This window comes from Rousettus aegyptiacus, unplaced genomic scaffold (genome assembly GCF_014176215.1).
Source record: "Rousettus aegyptiacus isolate mRouAeg1 unplaced genomic scaffold, mRouAeg1.p scaffold_m13_p_17, whole genome shotgun sequence".
NCBI classification, from domain to species: Eukaryota; Metazoa; Chordata; class Mammalia; order Chiroptera; family Pteropodidae; genus Rousettus; species Rousettus aegyptiacus.
The window spans coordinates 13,846,365-13,869,790 of record NW_023416292.1 but is presented as its reverse complement, the minus strand read 5'-3'; the positions used below and the strand labels follow the sequence as shown (position 1 = coordinate 13,869,790).

At 41.9% G+C, this 23,426-nt stretch overlaps 1 protein-coding gene across 1 annotated transcript in view; it reads left to right on the top strand.

Moving 5' to 3' along the window:
• RGSL1 (regulator of G protein signaling like 1) overlaps window positions 1–23,426 on the top strand; it is a 92,313-nt gene that overhangs the window by 59,406 nt on the left and 9,481 nt on the right. The window contains exons 11-21 of the mRNA XM_036234536.1: window positions 524–631; window positions 3,368–3,470; window positions 7,838–8,031; window positions 9,379–9,496; window positions 9,919–10,033; window positions 11,894–12,020; window positions 14,995–15,075; window positions 15,186–15,360; window positions 18,133–18,271; window positions 18,491–18,615; window positions 21,702–21,883. Of these exons, the coding sequence (XP_036090429.1) occupies window positions 524–631; window positions 3,368–3,470; window positions 7,838–8,031; window positions 9,379–9,496; window positions 9,919–10,033; window positions 11,894–12,020; window positions 14,995–15,075; window positions 15,186–15,360; window positions 18,133–18,271; window positions 18,491–18,615; window positions 21,702–21,883 (1,467 nt within the window). The remainder of the gene's footprint in view (window positions 1–523; window positions 632–3,367; window positions 3,471–7,837; window positions 8,032–9,378; window positions 9,497–9,918; window positions 10,034–11,893; window positions 12,021–14,994; window positions 15,076–15,185; window positions 15,361–18,132; window positions 18,272–18,490; window positions 18,616–21,701; window positions 21,884–23,426) is intronic.

The following is a 23,426-nucleotide window of genomic DNA, read 5'->3' as shown; positions in this document are numbered from 1 at the left end:
TTGCAAACGTTTATCATATTCGTATATGTGAGCTGTCAACTCTGAATGAATTCCGAAGACAAAGACAAGAAGAGAGAGAAAGGTCCTCCCTAGCATGTTATTTGTTACATATTATCCCGAAGTGAGTGCATCAGACTCTTTGAAGCAAAAGCAGAACGCTTGAAATGCATTTGCAACTCCTCCCTACAACAGATGGCTGCTTCAAAGGGGTCAATATTCATTTGGATTAATTACTTCATGTAAATGTGTTAATAATTAATGACTTTTTCAAAGTCATATTTCAGTTATCCTAGTATCCCTCAGGCTCAAAATCTCCATGGGTCAGGTGTCCCCAAGAAGGGCAGACTCTTCCCTTTGGGGTGGGGAGAGGCTGTATTTCCTGGCTTCTAATTTGGCCTGGGGAATTTGTATTCCTTGTGAACTTAAGTAGCATTTTAAAGGCAATACCTTCAACAAAAGTATAAGAATCTTTGAACCTAGAGTGGACAACTAGGCTCCACCTCTGTTTTTTCCTACTTAATAGACATAGAAAAAATGACCTTTGAGGAACTCTGCTGTAAGCATCCAAAGGTGGCCATCGAGATGATCAGCAATGACTACAAAATATATAGTGAAAAAGCACCTAAGACTGGTAAGTGTTGAAACTCACAGGTAGATTTGAGACAACCAGGTAAGAAAGACTTCAAACTCAGTGGGCTATAAGCCAAAAGAGGAACCGTGCTTTGTTTGAAATGAAGGATGCTCAGACCATGTCTGTTTTTTTTTTTTCTCCTATAAAACCATACACAGAAGAACATCATGAAAATGAGATTCAATTATAAATGAATGAAGAAGAGGATGAAAATTAATTCCTACCTTCTTTCTTAGTTGTTACTCCAGTGTTTTAAATAATGCACATTTGTCTTCTTTGAAGTTTCCTGGAGTCAGAGACTTATGGGAGGAAGTTTGCTGAGGCACATTCTTTGGAAGAGCACCTGTAAGGGATGGAGGAAAGCAGGACTGAGCACAGGGAGATGCTGAACTGCGAGGTAGTGACGGTAGACCCCAGCAGACTCCACAGGAAACTCTGAAGCCAGGATAGCCCTTGGGAGCTGTCTGTCATAGAGCGAAGGGACTTGGGTGCATCCACGTTGACTCGTGTGAGATGTAGCTGCCCCTAGGAAGGATCTAACCTTGGGTCAGGCAGTGTTCTTTGGTGGACGGAGTACCCAGAACGAATTTTCATATTTCTGCCTTGACGTACTTTGTCAGTTTTAGGAAAATTGAAGTTACTATCTCTTCAAATAGTTGTCTTGCACCATTCAATTTCTTCCCTCCTCCTGATAATCTTAATACAGATATTTTTGACATTTCAGTCATATGCCATATGTCTTGTGTGCTTTATTCTGTATTTTCTTTTTTTTCTCTTTTGATTTTATACCTACTTCAGCAATTCTCACTTCAGCTGTGTATACTTTGTCATTCTACCCATTTATTAATCCTTAATTTTTTATATTTCTGTCATTAAACTTTCTGTTTTTAGAATTTCTATTTTTCTTTTTTATGATAATTAGTCTTTGTTGATATTTTCCTTCTCTTTTTAATTCCTTAAAATTTTATTAATAATAGTATTTTTTAAAGCCCATATTTGGATTTCCTGTGTCTATTTCATATGTTATATTTTTTCCCCTTGGTTTTCGGTCAGGTCTTTTTAAATACATTGTTATTTCTGCTTTGTTTGTGAAGATTGTTGATAACAAATTTATAGAGATAGTGTGAGGCTCTGGGTGATGCTATTTTCCCTCCAGAAAGGGTTTCTTTTACTTCTGGCATGCACTGAACCTGCAGCATTCAGATAACCTTAAACCATTTTAAGGACTCAGTTGGTTCAAAGCTAGCTTTCATTCCCTTTAAGGAAAAGCTAGCTCTAGTTTTCCTTACTTTTGGGGAGTCCAAATTGAAAGCCTGGGGTGCTTATCGGGGCCTCTTCTCCTTTGCTGTTTTACAGATTTTTCCCTCTTCTGCCCTGATAGCGTGCTGAAAAGCTTTGCTAAATTCCTCACTAGCTACTGTCATGATTGTCAAATACCTTGAAAATAAAATCAGTGCCAAAAGATTTTTTCTACCCTGTTCTAAGGGCCCATGGTTTAGTCTCCTGTCCTATTGTGGCTTTAACGCTGCAAATGCCTCAAGGGCAGCAGTGGGTGGGTGTCGCTCACCTTCCTGGCTTCTAAAGTTTTCTTTGTTTCTAATCTCTGAGTATTTATTTTGTTTTGTATTAATTTCTTACAAGCTTGCTTATGAGTTTTAAAGTGTGTTATTTTTTTTATCCAGCATTTCTAGGTGGTTATGTTTTGTTTTGTGTTTTTAATCGGGAGTTCCTTGAGTTTCTTTTGGGTTTTTGATATTTAGTCTTCTATAGTCTAGATTTTATTTTTTTCACCGATTCAATTGCATTTCTTTAGATCCACTATTTATTGTTTACGATCCTTTTTGTATGCTTTCTGTCACCGAAAGTATTACCAAACCACACAAAAATTTCCTGTGGAAGTGCATTTTATTTAGTAAATACTTTAAAGCATTTGCTATATAACTGGGCCATTTTCTAATTTCTGGAGGGTGAGATGAAAAATATACCATCCCGTCCCTTAATGAGTTTATAATCTATATTTTCTCCCACAATATTAACCTCCAAAGGCTCTTTGAATACTAAAATCCTCAGACTCACTCATTCTTCAATAATAATGTTTTAATATGTTTTTTGAAATAATGGTTTTTAAACAGCGGTAGGGAGCCAGACGCCCACTCTGAATGAGTTGTGTGTGATACGCCAGAATAGCACTTAAGAAACCTGCAGTGGAAGCAGTGCCCTCAGGAAAGAGAATGGTTTTAGTGAAAGCAGGAAGGTGGAGGGAATGCTTAACAAAGAGGTCAGCATCTGGGAGAGTTTGCTGACTACGAAGAGGAAGCTCCAGACGGCAAGTGGAAGGGTTGAGGACGGAATAGCAGAGGCATCAGGGAAGACTGACTGCTATGTGACGTGTGGTCTAGAAAGAGTGGCTGATTGAGGGAGGGATGACACTTGGTGTTGAAATGATACGGAGAAGTATGATGGACTTGGTCTTCGCAGTCTTCTGAAAAAGGCGAGCCCTAAGCCTCATAGCCAACAGACTTAAATAACACGGCCTGGACTGATATTAGTATCAAGGTGAAAACCATCTCTAAGCCTCTTCTCAGCTCTCATAGCTGGAGGTGGCAGCCGTTGTCGGGACCGCGATTTTTCCACCTGCACTCAATGTCTGGTCAATGTCCTCGCTTCTTAGTCCCCTCTTATTCTCTGCAATGTTCTTTTAACATGATGTTGTCTAACTTTGTGATTTTTCATTAGATTTTACGGTGAAAATCTTCAGAGAACCAAGGGTGCACTTACCCTCACCTAGGAAAATGTCCTTTAAAAGACCTAGTTCGAGGAAGCCTTCGATACGACCCAGGTAAGACACGGGAGCTGGCTACAGCAACGTCTTCTGGCACAAGCTCTTTTTAATCTCCACATGTGCAATGCTGAACTTATTTTTCCGTGCGTGTATTTCCAGACTCTTCCTTATATCATACATGCATGCACAGGCATACTTTGTATGTTAAATCATTATTTTGTCAAATTGGTACCACGCAATATATATTATGCAGTAACTTTTTAATGTAACAAACTATCATGGACATCCTTTCATGTCAGTACGTATAGGTCTACTTCTTTCCATAGTATGGATGTAACATGATTTATTTAACTACATCTTTTTTATGGACGTTTACGTTATCTTTAATTTTTTTATTGCTATCGGTAGTGCCGCAACAATCATTTTTGTATATGTATTCTTTCCTATTTGTGTTTTTCTGGACTGTGTACTTTGCAGCAGCCTCCTAAGTAGTTTCCCTTACTTCACGTTTCTCCCTCTTATAATCAATCCTCTGGGAGGGTTACACCGCTAGACAAAGACTCTGTGGCCCTTTCTTTCAGGAGTGCCCGCTCACCTTTCTTTCCACTTCACTTAGCACAAGTGCCACCTCTGCAAGAAAAGTTCTGCAAATGTATGTCTGCTATGACTTTCCTCTCTTCTTAAACACTAAATCCCTAAAAACACGACACCAAGCACTTACCGTGTACTAGTTTTCACTGCTTCTTATTTTTAGGCATGTCTTCTACCTTCCTAACTATAATTTTCTTGTAAGCCATGCCGTTCATTTAGCCATTCTTTTTTTTTAAATTCAGCAATTATCTACTAAAGACTAGCTATATGGAAGTTGTTTTAGAGGGGATATAGATATATTAGTACATACAAATTTGGTAGTCAAAGTCACTGGCAGAATATTTCTATAAAGAAATCTCCTGGAAGTATGTTTTCAGTTACTGTTAACATTGATTGGGGGAGATAAGTCCTCTCTCTCTCTTTTAAATCTTCTAGAAAAATCTTCTTCCTATTAAAGGAACTGAAATTAATTCCTGATATTCAATCATTTATTCCTTTTGCTGTTCTAATTTGTACTACTGATCACTTTCCACTATGTCTACAGAAATACCTATTTTGCAATTTAGTTGAGAACAAATATCACAGAAGTCTTTTCATAATCATATAGTCACAAGATCATTAAATTCTAGAGAGACTCTGTGGGGTTATATAGTCCAGCTTCATGTCTTCAGTTAATACCACGGCAGAATGGCCCAGGAATACCACAGTTGCAATTCACTTAAACCTTGTTCCTAACCTTCAATCAATATAGTAAACAATTATTGATCATATACTGTGTCCCAGACAAAAACTAGGACATAGTCCATGTCCTTAATGTAATAGCTCAATAAACTACAGGGCTCACCTTAAAATGCTATGATGCAATATTGACTAGTTACTATTGTAGTTGAAGGAGGAAATTTTGAGTAAGAATTAGGAAAAGTTAAGAGTGTCAGAAGAGGCCCTGATCTGTATGTAGGAATTCAGTTGCAAAGAAATGGGAGTATTTTGTGGGCGGAGCTAACCCTTCCAAGCTGAAGAAATAAACTCAGAAATATGAAAGTGGTATTCAAAGACTCGAAAATAGTTCAGTGGTATTAAGCATAGCATGGATGTATTGAGAGAAGGGACATGTGACATTAGAAAGCTGGATTGAGACCAAAATAACCAGAAAAAGGTCTCGAGTGAATGATTAAGGAATTTGAATTGATTAAATGGCAATAAAGATTCATGGGGTTCATTGGAACAGAAGTAGAAAAAATACCATTACATGGATTTTAAAAATATTACTTTGGCAGAAATAGCAAGATAATATGAGGAATCAGAGACTCAGAGACTGGAGATAGAAATAATAGTTGGAAAGTTGTTGTAGATTTTTAGACAAGTGATATTAAAGGCCTAAAGTAAACAGTGGAAGTAGTGATATAAGGGAAGATACAGATTTAAAAAACACTGAAGATAAGGAATTAGACTTCTAGAACAGTGGCGTAAGAACCTCACAAATTGTCTCCCCATAAAAGCAATGAGAAAACTAGACAAACTTGTCTCAAAAATTTAAAACTCTATAAATTATATTATCCGAATTTTCAGCTTAAAAAAATATGCTACATTACTTTCCCCCTCAGTCCCGCTGGCTCCCCCCGAAAAAAAAGAAAAAACACAGAAAAGTATAGCCCATACACAGCAGGAAAAAAGCAGTCATTACAAACGGTCTCTGATGTGATTCAGATATTGGACTCACCAAGGACTTCCAAGCAATATGTTCGAGAAACTAAAGGAAATCATGTTTAGAAAATTAAAGTATGAAAATAATGACTCATTAAAAGAAAATACCTATAATGAGATAGAAGTTGTAAAATAGAACCAAAATCTGGAGTTTAAAAGTATGATAACTGAAATAAAAAATTTACTAAAATCAATAGCAGATTTGAGTTGGTAAAAGAATTAGTGAATCTGAAAATAACTTGATAGATATTATTCAGTCTGAAAGAAAAAAAGATGAAACATCAACAGAACCTCAGAGACCTCAGAGACACCATCAAGTATGCCAAGAAATAAATGGAAGCCTCAGGAGAGGAAAGAAAGATAAAGGGGTGAAAAAAAAATTGAGTACGTAATGGTTGACTGCTTCCCAAATTTGATTAAAACCAGTGATCAAAACATATAAGAAGCTTAGTGAATTCCAAGTAGGATAAACTTAAAGAGATCCACACCTAGATACACCATAGTTAAACTGTTGAATGACAAAGAGAAAAATCTTAATGCTGCAAGAGAAAAATGACTGATTATGTTGAAGAGAACTACAACAAGATTAAAATTTACGTCAGAAATAATGGAGACTAAAAGTGGTAGAATGATATATTTAAACTAAACACAAGAGAAGTTAAAGGAAATATTAAATATTAGGGTGGAAATCAATAAAAGGGAAAGAAAAATAGAGAAAATCCAAGTTTCATGTAAAGTTCAACAAAATTGATGAACCATTAACTATCCTGACCCATGAGGATAAATGAGACGACACAGATCAGTCATATCTGGATTGAAAGGGAGAACAGATAAGATTGTGAGTAAATGCAAGGAACAAATTAGATGACTTAGGTAAAATAGGTAAATTTCTAGAAATAGCCATATTTCTGAAGCTGACTCAAAAAGTAGATAATACGAATAAATCTATCACAAGAGAAGAAATTGAATTAGCAATTTAAAATCATCTCACAGAGAAAAGTCGAGACACAGATGGCTTCACTGGAGAAATCTATGGAATATTTAAAAGATAAATAAATAGTCCATGAACTCTTTGAGGAAATAGAAGAAAAATGAATACTTGCTCACTCATTCTATGAGGCCAGCCAGTGTTACCCTGGTCCCAAAGCCAAACAAAGATGTTATAAGAAAACTACAGGTCAATATTCCTTTCAAATCAAGACATAAAATCCTCAATGAAATATTAGCAAACTAAATCTAGCAACATATAAAAAAGGATTATAGAGCATGTCCAAGTAGGATTTATCCCAGGAGTGTAAGATTGATTTAATATCCAAAAATTAATGAATATAATATGCCATATTAATGAAGTAAGGGGGGGAAACTTCAATTATCTCAATACGAAATTTAGCTGCCATTTAGGATTAACAAATTCTTAATAAAATTAGAGTAGAAGGGAACTATTTCTTACTGGTTACAGACCTCTATATAAAAAAAAAACCTGTAGCTAGTATCATACTGAATGAAATCGATATGTAAAGGAGGAAGAATGAGTTGTACAACTTGTAGGTGTGCATGGAGAGGTTTAAATCATAACTATGACATCAAAATAAGGTTCAGTGGGCAGTTGAAATTTTGAGGTGGAGCTCATGGGAACTAGAAAGGTAGTTTCACCATATCAATGAAAATTGGAACCACAGAGGAGACAGAGATTACTCAGGGGAAGAAAAGTCATAAGACAAAAGTAAAGAGGATTGAGGGTGAACCATTTGGGGCACCTGTATTTAGAGAACAGTGAAAGAAGAAATCAGTAAAGGAAATTTAGAAATATTGATCAATAATTGCTGATCACGTACATTCTGCCTCCCTGAAAGACTGGGGTTGTTTTGAATCCATAATATAAAAAGAGTTTCCTTGGGGAAAAGCTCCCCTTTAAATACCTCTCCTCTTCTTCCATTGCGGTTGTCAAATGATTGGACCAAGGTTGTGATGGATATATAAAAGTTTATCTTCAAGGAAATAGAGCAACCAGTTTATTCACCCTGATCTTCACACAGCCTAGGAGAAGCCCTTCCCCATTCCTTAATAGGAGCAGAATCCAGGGATCACCATCCCATTCTCTCCACCAACGATGCTTTCTTGTTTTCCAGAAACTTGACAGACATCCTCCTAAATACACAACACTTGGAGTTCTTCAAGGAGTTCCTCAGAGAACGGAAGGCTGATAGCCCATTGCAATTCCTGATAGCCTTACAGCAGATTAGCATGGAGACAAATGATAAGATTTACAAGTCTCTCCTTGAAAATATAATCAAGACTTTTTTCCATAGCAAAGTCCCCCCTGGTATGCATCCTCTTCTCCTGATACTCTTTGCTTCTCCCTTTAATATATTAGAAGAGTCTGGGAAAGAGCCCCGCTGAGAGAGCAGAACAATGGCCACATGGGGCAGTATTGAGACAACAATTTAGAAGGAGTGAAAGCAGAGAACAGTAATGAATCCAAAGTACATTACTAGTAAAAGAAGCCAAGTGCAAGACACTTGCACTTATATGTGAAATGTGTCCTCTCAATTAACTTTGTTCAACTCTGAAAACAGGATTTTATTTACTCTCTATAAGGCACAGATAAATAGCTCTATTTTACTGATGAGGAAGGTAAACCAGAGAGGCTAACTAACTTATCCAGTTGATGGAACTTGAATTCACACTCAAGTCATTTGACCTTCAAATCAAATAGACTGGAGTTAGATCAAAGGCAAGAGTTAGCTGTATGCAACATTGGAGTGTCTACCACCTATAGGTTATAAAGAGCATCATACCAGGGAGGAGAGCTGTCTCCTGCAAATCCTCATCGATTTTGTCTTTTTTTTTTTTTTTTTTTTTTGCCTAAGGCGGGAGGGTAAATCTGACCTATGTAAGTTCATCTTGACCAGAAGCAGAAGTTGTAAGTGAAGTGTCGACCTATAAGTCTAAAGGAAAACAAAAGGGGGTGAGCGTGACCTCATCCTAGAAGTAAACAAATCTATAGCAAAGTAATGAAGACATGGCCCCCTGTTTTGGGACAGAGAAACAGATGGATTTGTTTTTTGTTTGTGGTAAACCAAGATAAGATTATAGATTTCAGAAAAATTTTAAAAAGAGTATAATTGGCAAAACTTTACTTGTAAGAAATATTTATTAAGTCTCAGGATATCAAGTGGTGTACATTGTTTTGAATCAGCTAGAAGACAAAGAATAGTATGCAGATCCTGTCATTGAAAAGTTTTCAAGTCTTATTAATGAACACAATAGTCTTTGAACACCTGGAGAGTCATATTGTCTTTATAATACTTATTTGTAATCTCAGATTCCTCATCTGCCCCAGCAATTTAACTTCAGTTCTTTATTCTTCTGCTCCCTTCCTACACCAAAAACTTCAAACTAGCAGCAGAAATGAGTCTCTTAAACATTTCTGCCCCTGACACACTTATCTTTGAAATTTGAGAGGAACTAAACCAGGATGTATTTGCTCTACAAATAAAAATAACATTCCAAAGATGCTTTCAAGGTTTTCGAACAGTTTGTGGAGAGCTCAGAGACTAACCGGATTGAGAATAAGGAACCGTAAGATTCTAAAGTGGGAAAAAGGACACCGGTTGCTTCCTGGACAAGGAAATGATGGCTTTTTTTTTCTTTCTCTTGCATTTCTTAGAAGAACTGCTGCAGTGCGATGACCCCTTCGTCAAAGAAATCCGCCACATGAGTCATGTCAACACAACCTCCTTACTTATTCTTCAGAGCTGTGTCACGAAATCTCTGGAGGAAAAGTGGCGAGTATTGCCCAGCGAAGGCAGCGGGCCCTTCTGGAGCTTCTCATTGTCCCTTGAAAGCCACAATGTGCAAGGAGGCTCACAATCCTTCCACAGAGTCCATGGCCAGAGCCGCCCTACAAAGAAAAGCCTTATCCTGAACCCTCTTACCTACCTACCTATGTAACTACCTACCTACCCACGGGCACACACACACACCCTGTTCGTTTGCCTGAAAAAGGAACAATACAGTATTGATCCAGGAAGGATAGGCTGACATCAGCAGAGGACTGAAATGGGAAAAGTATTCTTGAGTATCTCACCATCCCCCAATTCCCACTCTGACTTCCTCCAAATGCTGAGATAGATAGGTTTGCCTTGACTTTGGCCTTTCACGTTCCAAGCTTTTTCCTTCTTTGATATTCTTGTTGTCCCTCTGGCAGGTTTAAGGATTACCAAGAGCTGTTCCCACCTTTTTCTCAGGAGGTGCAACCTGAAGTACAAGCCGTGCGGAGGAAGCCCTCGAAGATGCCAACGACCTACCTACAGGAATCCCAGGTCAGTGAGGAAAACAGTGAAGACTGGACGTTGGTTGGAGACAAGAAAACCTCTGCCTAGGCATTGTCAGCCACGCAAAAGAGTTTCGCCGTTTGCTTATTTAATCACGAAAACAATTACCCTTCGGGGTAGGTTTTTCAAACCCTGTTTTGCAAAGGAGGAATCTGAGTCTCAGAGAAATCATTACAGTAGGAATTTAAGGAAGTCGCTCTCTTCACTATCTGTGTGGCACAGGGACTCATGGAGAGCAAAATGTCAGTGTTTTTTCCTGCTGAAAGTTAGTTTGGAGGACATCCAATGGCCACGAAGCCAAATAGTTTTGATAATCCTTATCGCTCCTAAACTGGCTAGTCACAGGCAAATGGGACACTTTAGTCCTCCACTTACCCAGCTTAGCCCCTTACCAAATGTCAAAGGGCAGGCCTGGACAAGCGTTCTGCAGACCAGCAGCTCCCAGAGAGAACGGGCAAAGGGCTGAGAGCAGACCATGCCTGTTTCCTTCTTCCAAACTCACCCGCCAATTATCTAAGTCATTCTTTCTCACATGATAGGAGAGAAAAGGGAAGAAAGAGAAAACAGGTGTTATTATTCAGTAAAGTCTTTTCATATGGCTTGAGAAAAAAAGAATACATGCTTCTCTTAAACAATTACTTGCATATCGTATAGTTAGTTTGTACCAGAAAAATTTGAGCCCAGCTGAGTCCAAAAATCACACCAAGATATTTCTGAAAATAATGCCTGTGCCCACTGATTCGTTACTCCAGAAATGAAATGGGCTACTTCATCTTTTCTCCTTTTTATTTCCTCCACACACAAATCAACTCCATGTCAGGGTACTTACCAGTGATCATGTAGGGTATTTAGAAGAATACCGTACCCAGAACCAGGACACTTTGTTTTAATGTCAGGTCTTTCTGTTGTTCTTGGATAAGAAAGGATTAAAAAAAAAAAAAAAAAGTGCATAATGCCTACTCGGTGCCCAGCACTGCATTAGGGTTTTCGTATATCATCACCAACTCTCGCCACGGCCCTGAAGGTTGTCGTCTCTGCCTTACACGTGAAGACACTGAGACACAGGTGAAGTTGACCCAAATAACACCATTACGGTGAAGCTAGGCTGCAGACTCAAAGTTTCTGATCCTAAATCTGGTGCTTTTTTGTACGTCGGCCCTGGATCTCTCAAACCATGCTTACGTTGAGATTCCCTCTCTGTAGGATGAGGCAACTAAACTAGTTGATCAACAAGGTTCTTTCTGGTTCTCAATGTCAACTTTTCAAAGGGTAAATGAACTAGAGAATGGTCACTGGTATCTAGGAAGAAATGAAGAAACTTACAAAATGCATGTGTGTGTGTGCGTGCACGCGCACACACATGTCCATATAATTATACATTTCTTTTTCTAATACTTAGAAATGGTTTTTACTAGTTTTCTTATTTCTTCGACATTTCAAAATCTGCCTGAGCCATTTTTCCCTTCTTGTGAGTCGTGCTCACCTCTGCTCTGTTTCTACCTGTTTTTAGCTCTCACGTTTCCTCTCCCAATCACAGCATCTCAAATCTTCACTATCGAAAGACTGCTAGAAGGATCTTTGCCAATGGCCCCAGACATGCCTGGTCGAAGCTTGAATCTTCCACGCCCCCCACCCTCATACACAGCTGCTTGAGCTGGGGAAGGTTATACACGTCCTCTGACCTGAGTCTACTCACCTTTAAATTGGAGCTCAAAATGATTCCTTGTGCAGGAATCCTTACATTGTGAGGATTCAATGTAACACATGTCAAATTTCAGGCATGTAGTAGATGCTCGGTGGACAGTGGTTATACTAATGACTATGTCATGTCCTTATCTCTTCCTCCAGAAGAGATGCTGGCTGAAAATGATCAGCTTTATCAGGAGCTTTTGCAAGTATCGAAGATTTATATCTGATATCAATAAGCGCCAGGAATTTGAAGAATATCTTCACCGAGAAGTACAGAGCAAGGAAAGTGAGTCACTCCTCTGTTTACTCCCCTTCCCTGTTGATATTTCAGTCACGGGGATTAGCCCAGATATGAAGCCGCAGAGCTATTGCTTTGTGTCATGCCTGTGTTAGCCTGGGGTCTAGCAAGAACCTGAGATCCTGGGTGTAAAGCCAAGCCCAGGCCCACCCAGAGGGGATACGGCCTCAGTGGCTTCCGCTCAGGGAGCCAGGAAGGGTAGAGAATGACTAATCCAGAGCATGATGAGATCTCACATTGTACAAAACTATCGCCTTATGTTGTTTGTTCATAATAGAGATTCATTCATTCATTCATTCATTCATTCAACACGCCTTTCGAGAATGTGGCAGGCCCTTCGCAGGGTGCTAGGGGTACAGTAGTGAACCTGCAGCATAGGGTCTGCCCTCAAGGCACCTACAGTTTTGAGGGCAAGATGGAAAATAAGAGCCGTAAATGTTGGAGCCAGATTGCCGGAGTTTCGAATCTGCCACTTCTAACAGAAGAACCCTGTGAAAGTGACTTCGTACCTCAGTTTCCTCATCTACAGAATGGAAATAATAATTATGCCTATCCCACAGGGTCGTTGTGAGGATTAAGCGAGTTTATAAAGCACCTTAGAGCTATTCTCGGTAATAGTGAGTGCTGTAAAAGGATTAGCCAGTATTTTTTAACTGTTAGATAATCATGAAGCATGATCCCAATGATAATTGTAGGGAGACCCTAATTAGTCAAGGGGGAAGATCAGAGAAGACTTCTCCTAGAAAATGACATAAAGCTCATTTGCTCAGGAATGAGCAAATTAGGCAGGCAAAATAGTAGGGGAGCAATTTCTGGGTCTGCATAGAATCCTAAAATAAAGACAGTGTAGGGTCAGGTGGTCTAGAGCTTACTGAGATGGGGCAAGTGTCTGAGATAAGCCTGGACTGATTGATAGTGACAAATCTCATCTCTCTTGATAACTTTTGAGTTGTTCCAACTCTCATTTTATCAAACAACGCTGCAAAACATAACGTATTTTGCAATTGTGTCCTTCTATGAAATAAATTTCTTAAAATGGAAGTAGTGGGTAAATGATTAAAAGCAGTTCAATATCGACCCTCTAAAAACATGGCACTAATTAAAACTCTTACCAATGGTGTAGATGAGTGCTACATTGTCACCGACATGGATATAAATACATTTTTTAAAAACTGTGAATCTGGTAGATGAAAAATAATGTACCACTTTTATGTACACTTCTTTAGTAATTGAGTACGTTTATTCGTTGGTCATTTCTAATCTTTTATGAACTGTTTATGTCCTATTTTTCTATTACAGTTTTAAGATTAGTATTTCATTTTCTACTTTGCAAACAGGTTTTTTGTGCATGTTTTATGAATTGCTTTACAAGCAAACATTTTAAGAATAATTCTAGCTCTTTGGCTTTTCCTTTTAAATAAAACCAGCTCGAACTTTTATGTCCAGGATGTAGGAAGTCCAATTTTACCTTCCTCTGACTTCCTGCATCCCCAGCTTTACATGTGTGCCCTTTCCTGCAAGCTCAGAGGGAGAGGTACCTGACCAGTGGTCTGCTTTCTATCACGGTAGGCTAGCCTTTTCCAGGATTGTTATTGTCCTCCAAGTAATTGACTCGTCTATTGTTATGAAAAGACTCTCTTTTTCCTTGGCAATATTCGTTCCTCTGCAGTCTGCTTGGCCTGATATTAAAATAGCCACTCCGGCTTTCTTTTTATTACTGTTAGCATGCGCATCTTTTTCCATTTCTTTTACTATAACCTATTTATGCCTTACATTTAAAGTGCTTTTTGTCTATGGTTATACCCCCCTAAACGCACCTGAGCTCATCTACAGTGCTTTTCCATCATATAGTCGGGTCTTATTTTTTGGGGAAAAAAATATCTAATCCGATGACCTCCTTAGCCCAATTGAAAGCCAATTGTTAAACATTCAGGTATTTTCTGAACCAGTTGACAAACCATCAGTAGTTTGAAATCATCCATGGTGGGAGTATTTACTACAAAAACTGGCAAATAATACAAATCGGGTCTTTCCATCTCCTACCAGAGGAGGTTCATAAATACACCACTGCCGACAGATCTCTTGGGTGGATTCAGCACCCTCTTTTCCTAAAATCTCTGACTATCATATCAACTTCCACTGCAATTCACACATTTTTTTCCCTTCAAACTCAATCTCAGAGATAAAGAGAGACTGTAAGATAGTCGGGAGAGACCTCATGTTTTGTTCAGTGCTGGAACCCTGGGACTAGCTCAGTGTCTGGGACACAATGGGTGTGAGGTGTTTATTGAATGCTGTAGTTACCCTGCCATCGAAAGGGATCCCACTTCTACCATAGGGAGTACCACGCCCACATCAGTTATCCCTGAACACACATCCAGGATAGAGGGTTAGTAGAAGGAATGGTAAACTCTCGAGCTGGATTAGGCAATTTTCTTAAACCCAGCCAGGCAATACGCTAGGGTCGACTGGTCAGACCCAGACCCCAACTGCTCCTTCTCAGCCCTGAATCCCTATGAGTGCACTTCTTTGAGCATATCCTAGTCAAGAAACTTTCTGAAATTACTGTCTTAGTTTTCTGAGACACAATCTAAACCTTCTGGAAACGTCAATGCTCTCTTTTACTCATTCCTGTCTTTTTTCTGCTCCAGCTTCCTACTTTCTGTTTCTTAATAAGCTTCTTTTTCACTCTTTATGTTTTGGCTTTTCCTTCCTGCTGTTTTCCCAGTTTACTTCTCAATTACTTCCCTAATCGGCCTTGAATACGCATCATCAAAACCACACCCACCTTCTCGAAGGTCACCCCTGCATAGTTAGTTCCTGCGGAAATGTCGGGGATTAGCTTATATTAGTTTATACGGCATGCTTATATTTCTACAAGCACCAGGAAAACACCTTTTAATACTCATCTTTTGTTGTTGTTGTTGTTGTTGTTATGTATGTTATCATACCGCCTGAGAAGATGTCTTCTTCAGCAGTCCTTTAAGTCCGAATGAAAGGTTGGGTCCAGTGGTGGGGAATCAGTATTCCAATAGGCCCAAAGGTGGGTTCAGAGTTTCTTTTCTTCATTTTAGTTAGGCCTGGGTCAGAGGCTTCAGGCTGAAGAGTGACTTGGCCAGGCTAGATGTTAATTTCTTTTCTCTTCTCTTTCAGATTACTCTGTATCACCAAACGTATCAGGACGCCCAACCCCATGCCACTCAAACGTCCGGAGTGGAGATCAGGAGAATGGAGAAATAACCTTTGCAAAGCGACGTATATTTGGCCACAGGGTTATCATTGTCAACTTTGCTATCAACGATATGTATTTCTTTTCTGAAATGGAGAAGTAAGTTCCCATCTCTCCTTCCCCTCGTTGCCATGCATGCCTTGTACCTCGGCAAACACTGGAGTGGCCCGGAAGTGGCACAGTGATTTCTGAAAAATCTCACTGTATCAATTCCTGCCATTCTTTCCTCTGGGTCCTAAAGGCTCTTAAGTATTCTATAGTTCCCAATATTGGAATGCACTTACTTATCCCCAGAAAGCAGAGTCCTTTTTCTTTCTATTTTTCATTAACGTTATAGAAGTTCCCTTTAGGAGCACCCCTGGACTAATAGTTCTTTAGTTAAAGCAAGGAATTATAATGATAAAGTGTGCATGTGTGTGTGTGTGTGTGTGTGCGCGCGCGCGTGTGTGCGCATGTGTGTGCGTGCACGTGTGTGTGAGAGAGAGATATTAAACAGATATTTTAAAGTTAAAACATATTAATATAGGTTCGTTCACATGTCAAACTTTTGATGAAAAGCCAAAGCCATTCCACTAATTGGAGGTCCACATATTTTTCTTGTATATACTATTCCCAAAATGCTATCTACTAATTCTAATTTTTCTCTTTTTAAAGTGAAGTGAGAATTTAAAGTTTACTGCAAAGCAACTTAATTCTTCTGGTTTTTTTTCAATGTTTTAAATTGCCTTGCCACACCTAACTCAATAGCTATTTTTTTAAAAAAAAAAAAAAAAGAAACTTGCTTTTATTGGAAAGTTTCAAAGCATTCCAATTAGTTTTCACAGAAATAACAAATACCTTTTCATATTTGCATTTTGTTGATTTTTATAAATTGCGAATGATAGTAACAAGTACAACAGGCAAAAATATTTGGGAAGAAACATGAATAACTCTCAGTAAATGTCTGCCTCACCTAGCTGAAGAAAATGTGAGCATGTGCTAGAGAAGGTACCCCCAGTGTATAGTCAGCTGCCACAGGCATCAGTCAGTGTATTTTTCAGAGGTGCCGAGCACCTGGTAACTCAGCATATCAGTCAGGGACAGACAGTTGGTCAAGAGCTCAATGAAAGAGTTAGCTCAGTTCCACGAACACTTGTGGATTGCTTGATCATTCTTGGGCGTTGGATTTGCTTTTGGAGATTGGAAAACCACTAACGCCTATCCTCCAAGATCCCGCAGAAATGGGAATGGCCAAAGAGACACAGATAAAATTAGGACACAGGGTGCTAGGTGCTAAGGTTGCATCTGGTCCAGGGAGTGCATTTAGGTGACTGAGTCCTCAGGTGTGGTTTCTTGGGAGACAGGTCACCTAAACTGAGTTTTGAAGGATGAGTAGCACTTAGTGAGATTTTTTTTTTTTAAGTGTGCAAGAGGGAGGCAAGCTGCGGGCAGCACAAAGCAGTACCCGGCGGAGCGAGCGGCCTCCCTGGCTGCTGCTGAGGTTCCCTTGCCACCATCTCTGCACCATTCTCTGTTGCCCTCTGCAAACCATCCTCTGCGCGGTAGCCAGAGAGCCTTTCTACAGCGTGACCAGATAATAGCACTCTCCTGCCTAAAACGTTCCAGCTCTTTTCCATTTCCACTGGTATCAAGTCCAGATGTTCTCCCATTTGCCTAACTAGCTCTGCGGGAGCAGGACCTACCCGCGTCTCAGAGCTCGCCTCCGGCTACAGCTACGGGCCGCTCGCCCCGGGCTCCGTCTGTGGGGCTCTGCACTGTGCGCTGCCTGTGCCCGCGGAGCTGGGACCCGCTCCGGTGCCTTTGCACTTGCTTGCTCCGTTAGTGGGATGGGGCTCTTGGCCCCAGGTCTTCAAGTGACTGTCTTTATCTTTCTCATTGTTCCGAGTCTCAGCGCCCGCTCCCTTCCCAGTTACAGTATGCCCTTCCGTTGTCTCCACAGCTCTCTACTAGATATTTAATTATTCACCTGTTTACTTAGATGTCTTTTTCCCCTCACTGATCGCGAGCTCCTGGAAAGCAGGACTTCATTTACTTTGTTCACTGCTGAATTCCTGCTGCTGGCACCGCAAGGGGCACAGAGTAAACCCTTAATAAACAACGTTCACTGATTGAATCAACGAATGGACATGCAAAACAGGCTTATAAGGAGATTTTAAATGGTTAAGATTTAAAATAGCCCGAGGGAAGTAACCTGTGTATTTAAATCAAGATAAGGTATAACCGACAGATAATTGACCCTTAGCAAAAGAATACGTTGCTAGGAGACTGAAAGTCGAATGGCGGTTGCCAGGGACTGGGGGACATGGGGGACGGGAGTCAGTGTTTACCGGGTATGGAGTTTTAGTTTGGGAAGATGACGGAAGTTCCGGAGATGGATGGTGGTGGCGATCACACAGTAACGTGGCCGTACTTAACGCCACTGAGCGGTACACTTAAAAATGGTTAAAGTGGCACATTTTATGTGATGTATATTTTACCACAGTGAAAAAAAAATTAAGAAAAGGAGTAAATCGCTTCATGGAGTGGTAGTTGTGAGGGGGTCAGCACCGAAAGGGAGAGGACGAGCAAGGTGGCCCTCAGCCACCGAGGCAGCCAGAGGACACTGGCCCGGGCCCGAGATGGGAAGAGGAAGGAGGGTGGGGGTTTGTGGTGAGGGACACACCTCACCGAGCACTAGGCATGTTATCTCAATGCGGTGGGCGCTCAATCAGCATTTTCCCATAGGTGAATTATGATTGAATGAATGAAGTCACGACCCGGCCCGGGATTTGGCCCTGTCCCTTTTAGGGCCAGAAATAGGTCTGGGCTGGCTGCCCCATTTTAGTCTCTGCTTTCAACTTTGCTGATTTCCTACTTACTGCCTCTTTTTAGATTTAACAATTTAGTGAGTTCAGCTCATGTGCTTGCAGTCAACCGGGCCTACAACGAGAACGATGTGATCCTAATGAAATCCAAACTTAACATCATCCAGAAGCTGTACCTGCAGTCAGAAATCCCTCCAAAGCTGAGGGTAAGGGGGACTGCCACCCCTCTCTGACCTTGTGCAAAGAAGCATTTCCCCCACAAGAATCCCGAAAGCTAGCCGTCAGGCACCCCCTAAGACCTGGGTCAGCCAGATGTCCTTTACCTAGCAGCCCCACAAACAGCTTCTGCCTTCTGGGGAGGGTGGTCTTAAAGGTCCTGGGGGCCAGGAGAGGTTTTCACTGACAGGCTCCCACTCTGTGGGTAGGTGAACATCTCCGAGGCCCAGAAGGACTCCATCATTAGTGCCATTGCTGACGGCCACCTGGACCGGAACATCTTCCACGGGACGATCATGTCTCTCTTCCCCGTCATCATGTACTTCTGGAAAAGGTAACTCTCTCCCCTCATCCGAGGGCCGTGAGGTCAGGAGAACAGGTTTGGCTTTCTAGAGAGTTTTCTGTCTCCCTGGCCCCCTCCAATCCACCGTTTCCAGGTTCATGGGAACGAAAATGGTGTATCCTTCTCCTACCCACTATCCTCCATCGCTCACACTCTCACACCGAACGCTGAGTCAGAGGACGGAAGGCCCAGTGAGACCGGGGACCAGAGTGCCTGGCTCCCACCTCTCCCTGTGCTTGCTTGGAAGAAAGGTGTTGAGTTTTCTCAGATGCAGGTTCCTCACCGAAGGGCGATGATGGACCACAGCTACTTGGGAGAAATTCTGTTCAGGTCACACAAGTGTGCTTGTGCTTCAGGAGCCTCATGGGGACAGTAAGCCGGGAGTCTTTTGCTCTGTTATGTCTGAAGCCCATCACTACCAGTAGGGGCGCAGTTGCTAGATATTTCAATTTTCAAGGGGAACTAGAAAGATTCTGATTTTTATGTCCTGTCTCCCAAGGTTAAAAGTAGCAAATATGGCAAGTAACTCAAATAATTAAAGCATGGTGAGGAAACCGTGAAGGCCCAAACAAACAAACAAACAAACAAAAACAAAAATGAAATGCACAAAATTTCTGCAGGACAAGTGCGGCTAACCTGTCCTGTCAAAGTTTGGGCTGAGACACTGGCCTAGGTTCTCTCAAGTGGCTATTCATTCCCATGGTCCACTGTGGCCCCAGCTCAGACCTTCCACATGATACCTGGCAGTGCCCTGGGTGACAGAGACCACAGGACAACTGGCCGAAATGGTCCCAGACCAAGCTGATTGGGATATTGAGATGATAAGTGTGATTCCAGCCCTTAGGGGTTTCCCTCTACCATACAAACACACACAGAAGTTACTTGATTAAAACAGAAGTATAAAGATTGCTTATCAGTCACCAACCTTTATCTCTCTTAAAAAAATTTTATTTATTTAGATTAGCTTTAAGTATATAGTACATTGGTTAGGCATCTATACAGTGCATAAAATGATCCCCCCAATTGCTCCCTCCCTCCCCTGGCCCTCCACCTGGCCATCATATTAATGCTGACTGCATGCCCTCTGCCGTGTTCCCCGTCCCGTGACCAACTATCAACTACTAATTTGTACTTCTTTAACCTTTCACCCCATTCTCCCAGCCCCCAAACCCCCTCCCCTCTGTCCATCACCAAATTGTCTACTATGTTTGTGAATCTGTTTTCGATAACTTTTTTCTTTTTGTTGCTTAGAGTCCACATATAAGTGAAATCATATAGTATTTATCTTTCTCTTTCTGACTTATTTCACTCAGCATAATAACCTCTAGGTCCATCCATGTTGTTGCAAATGGTAGGATTTCATTTTTTTTTAATGGCTGAGTAATATTCCACTGTATATATGAACCATAATTTCTTTATCCAGTCATCTGTGGATGGGCGTTTAGGTTGCCGCTGTATCTTGGCTATTGTAAACTGTGCTGCCGTGAATACTGGGGTGCATAGATCTTTACGAATTATTGTTTTGGTTTTCTTTGGATAGATACCCAGGAGTGCAATTGCCGGGTCAAAAGGTGTATCCATTTCTAATTTTTTGAGAAACCTCCAGACTGTTTTCCATAGCGGCTGTAGCACTTTGCAGGCCCACCAGCAGTGTACAAGGGTTCCCTTTTCTCCGCATCCTCACCAACACTTGTCGTTTTTCCATTTATTGATGATAGCCATTCCGACAGGTGTGATGTGATAGCTCATTGTGGCTTTAATTTGCATTTCTCTCGACCTTGAACATCTTCTCGTATCTTTAAATCCCTACGATAATAAGTTATTTAATACAGGACTGAAAGAAATATTTTTAAAAACCTAAGTTCAAGATAACCAGTTTAGTCTTTTGAACACCAGTTGTTATCTAGCACTAAATTCAAGACTTGATTCTAGTTCTGCTAACCAGGACTAAATCGAATTTCATCCTGAAACTTTCTGGAGGATGAGAACCCCCTGCTGGCGTGAGTGAGTTTGGAAAGAGTAGGGGTGCTTTGGGAAGGCTTCGAATTCTAATCCTCATACTGCTGGGTTTTTACCTGCTCTGCTTAGAAAGAGTTTTATATTCTGCAAACTGTGTTCACATCTATTATCTCGAGTGAACCTCTCAACAACCCTATGAGGTGGGCAGCACAGAGGATTATTACCCTACTTACTAGATGAGGAAACTGAGGTTCAGAGTGTTTAAGGAACTTACCTAGGTAGGTGGTAAAACCAGGGTTAGAAACCAGGTCTCTCAGTCTCGTAAGCACTACGAAGAATGCAGCCGTGACATATTAGGAGGTCCGTGACGGGAGGGAGACCTGGTTCAGCGTGTGGGGTGGGAGAGACCAACTGTGATGAGACACGATGCCCCTCGGAGAGGAGGAAGGAGAGCAGCAGCCAGGACCACCAGAGCCAAGGCAGGATAGAAAATGAATCCAGTCTTAGCCAAGACCAGCCTCCGAGGGGTCCGAGCCCCGGGCAGGCTGAGGAAGCAAGAGGCTGGGGGCCAGGGAGGAAGAGATGGCGAGGGTCGTGTGGGCTTCCGGGGAGCAGTGGGTCTCACGTTGGAGTGAGCGGGCGAGTCTGAGACCATGTGAGGGGCCAGGGTCCACTCCAGGGAAAGGGCTGATGTGAATGAGGGAGGGGTCAAGGCCCTCAGTAAGGGACAGGATGGAAACCAGCGATAGGGCCCTGAGGGGGCCAGTTGGACACTCTGGCTGCACCAAGTGCGGTTAGATAAGGAGAGCTCAGGGCCTGATGCTCAGACAAGCACCTCAGGGTGGGGTACAGCAGATTCTTGACAGACTCCATTCACTGGTGGTTCCAGAAGGAAGTCCCAACAACGTACTGCCCATGCCAGGCCCTCACTGGAACCAGGCCTGGGCAAAGAGGAGGCCTCGGGAGAAGGGGCTCTGACAGGCGGCCCTCTGAGGCCAGGTGCTCTCCTCATCCCTATTGGACACCCCGCCCCCGGTGAGGACTGGCCCCCGAGCCCAGCGTTCCAGCCCCCTCGACTGGCATTTTCTCCCTGTGACCAGGAGCTGTTCTTCTCACAGGTTTTGTAACTGGAAGACAAACCACTCTTACTTCCAGTACAGTGGGAAGAAGTTCAAGCACAGAAAATCTCCTAAACTGGTAAGCAAGTTCCCTCCTGGGAGCGGAGGCAAGCTGCACCATGACACTCGTTCTCTAGCAAACGAGAGCCGCGAAGGAAAAGCAAGGGACCGAAGGGCCGAAGGTAAGACTTCCCGTGAGGAGGCCGTTGGCCGGAGGGGTGGGCGTCTAACTCGCTTGGCCCTCAGAGAAGCATTAAGGTATATTTTATCTGCAGCTGTCAGTGCTGGCAAAAGGGTGCCCCACCCACGGATGCCTCCCCAGGAGTACCTCCCAGAATGCCTCTGGCATGGAGGCCATCATCTCTGTGTTTAAAAGCCCCTGCTCCAACTAGCTCCATAAACCCTACCATCTGAACGACATCTATGTTACATAAGTGAGAAAATTAAAAAGTGGATGTAGAATATGATATTAATGTGGTTATATATATATATGCATGTATATCTTTATGCATATGGATAATTTTTTTTCAAAGCATGGGGAAAGAATTAGAAATAAAGATAAAGTATTAATAAGACTATCCCTGAGTGGTGTGATTGTGAGAGATTTATGTACTATTAATATGTTATTTATATTATGTTAATACATGTTATTTATATTAACATTATTCACATATTTATAAATATATGTGTATGTTTGAAAGGTCACACATATGTTTCCTTGGCATATTCAGAGCAGTTTCCCAACACCTGCGCTGAGAACAGTACTTGAGTGAAAGGGAATTTTACAGACAAGGGAGGAGGGTGCACAGGGCCATGTCTGGTAAGGGTACGGCTGGGTGTCTCCGACGTGGAAACTTCTGGGAACCAAAGAGCTCAGTCAGGTCTGTGAACCTGGGAACGGTACCAGTATCAAAACGAACTATAGAGACAGGACAGGAGTCTTAAAAACAGCAGCCAACTGTCCCACGATGGAGCTGAGCCCAATTCTCACATCCATTTCTCCAGATGCTCCCCGCTGCCCCCACTCCAGGCCTCACAAACAAGCATGCCACCTCCTTCTTGGAGGTGGGCCCTGAAGACCTAAATCCATCTCTGGCTCCTGATCCCTTGAGAGCGTCCTCATCTCAGTAGGAAACAGATCACTCATGTCCCTGGTTGCAGCCGACCCGAGGCCCAAGGAACATGGCTGGTTATCTTTGTCTCTGCCTTGTGAAGTGTCACTTCAGCAGACAGAAATCAGCAGTCTTTTCAGTGTGTGGGCCGCGGGTGCAAGCGCTTATTTAGGATGAAGTTGGGGGTAGGAAGCAAGGAGGGGAACAATAAGAGGAAAAAGAGAGGGAGGCGAGCCAGCAGGGCAGGCAAATGGAACCCCCCTCTGTGGAGCCCCCTGTGGTAGCCAGAGAGCCCCCAGCCTTTGGCTCATTTCCTACACTGAGCTCTAGGGAAGCACATCCCCAAATCTCTCCTGGTGTCAGGAGTTCCAAGGGAGCAGCAGGACTCCCTGAACTAAGAGGTCAGGCCACTTGAGTTCTAGGCTTGTAGGGTCTTGTGTGTGAGCTGAGGGACCTTGAGCATCTTGCTTCCCCTCTCATGACCTCAGACCCCAGATCTCAGATGCAGAGGTTTGGATTTAGATAATGTTCTATCGGTAACAGGAGATTTCTTGCTTACTTAGAAAGACATATTTTGTCTGGTGTTGTTGTAAGGGTTTTTAACGCTCCCCCT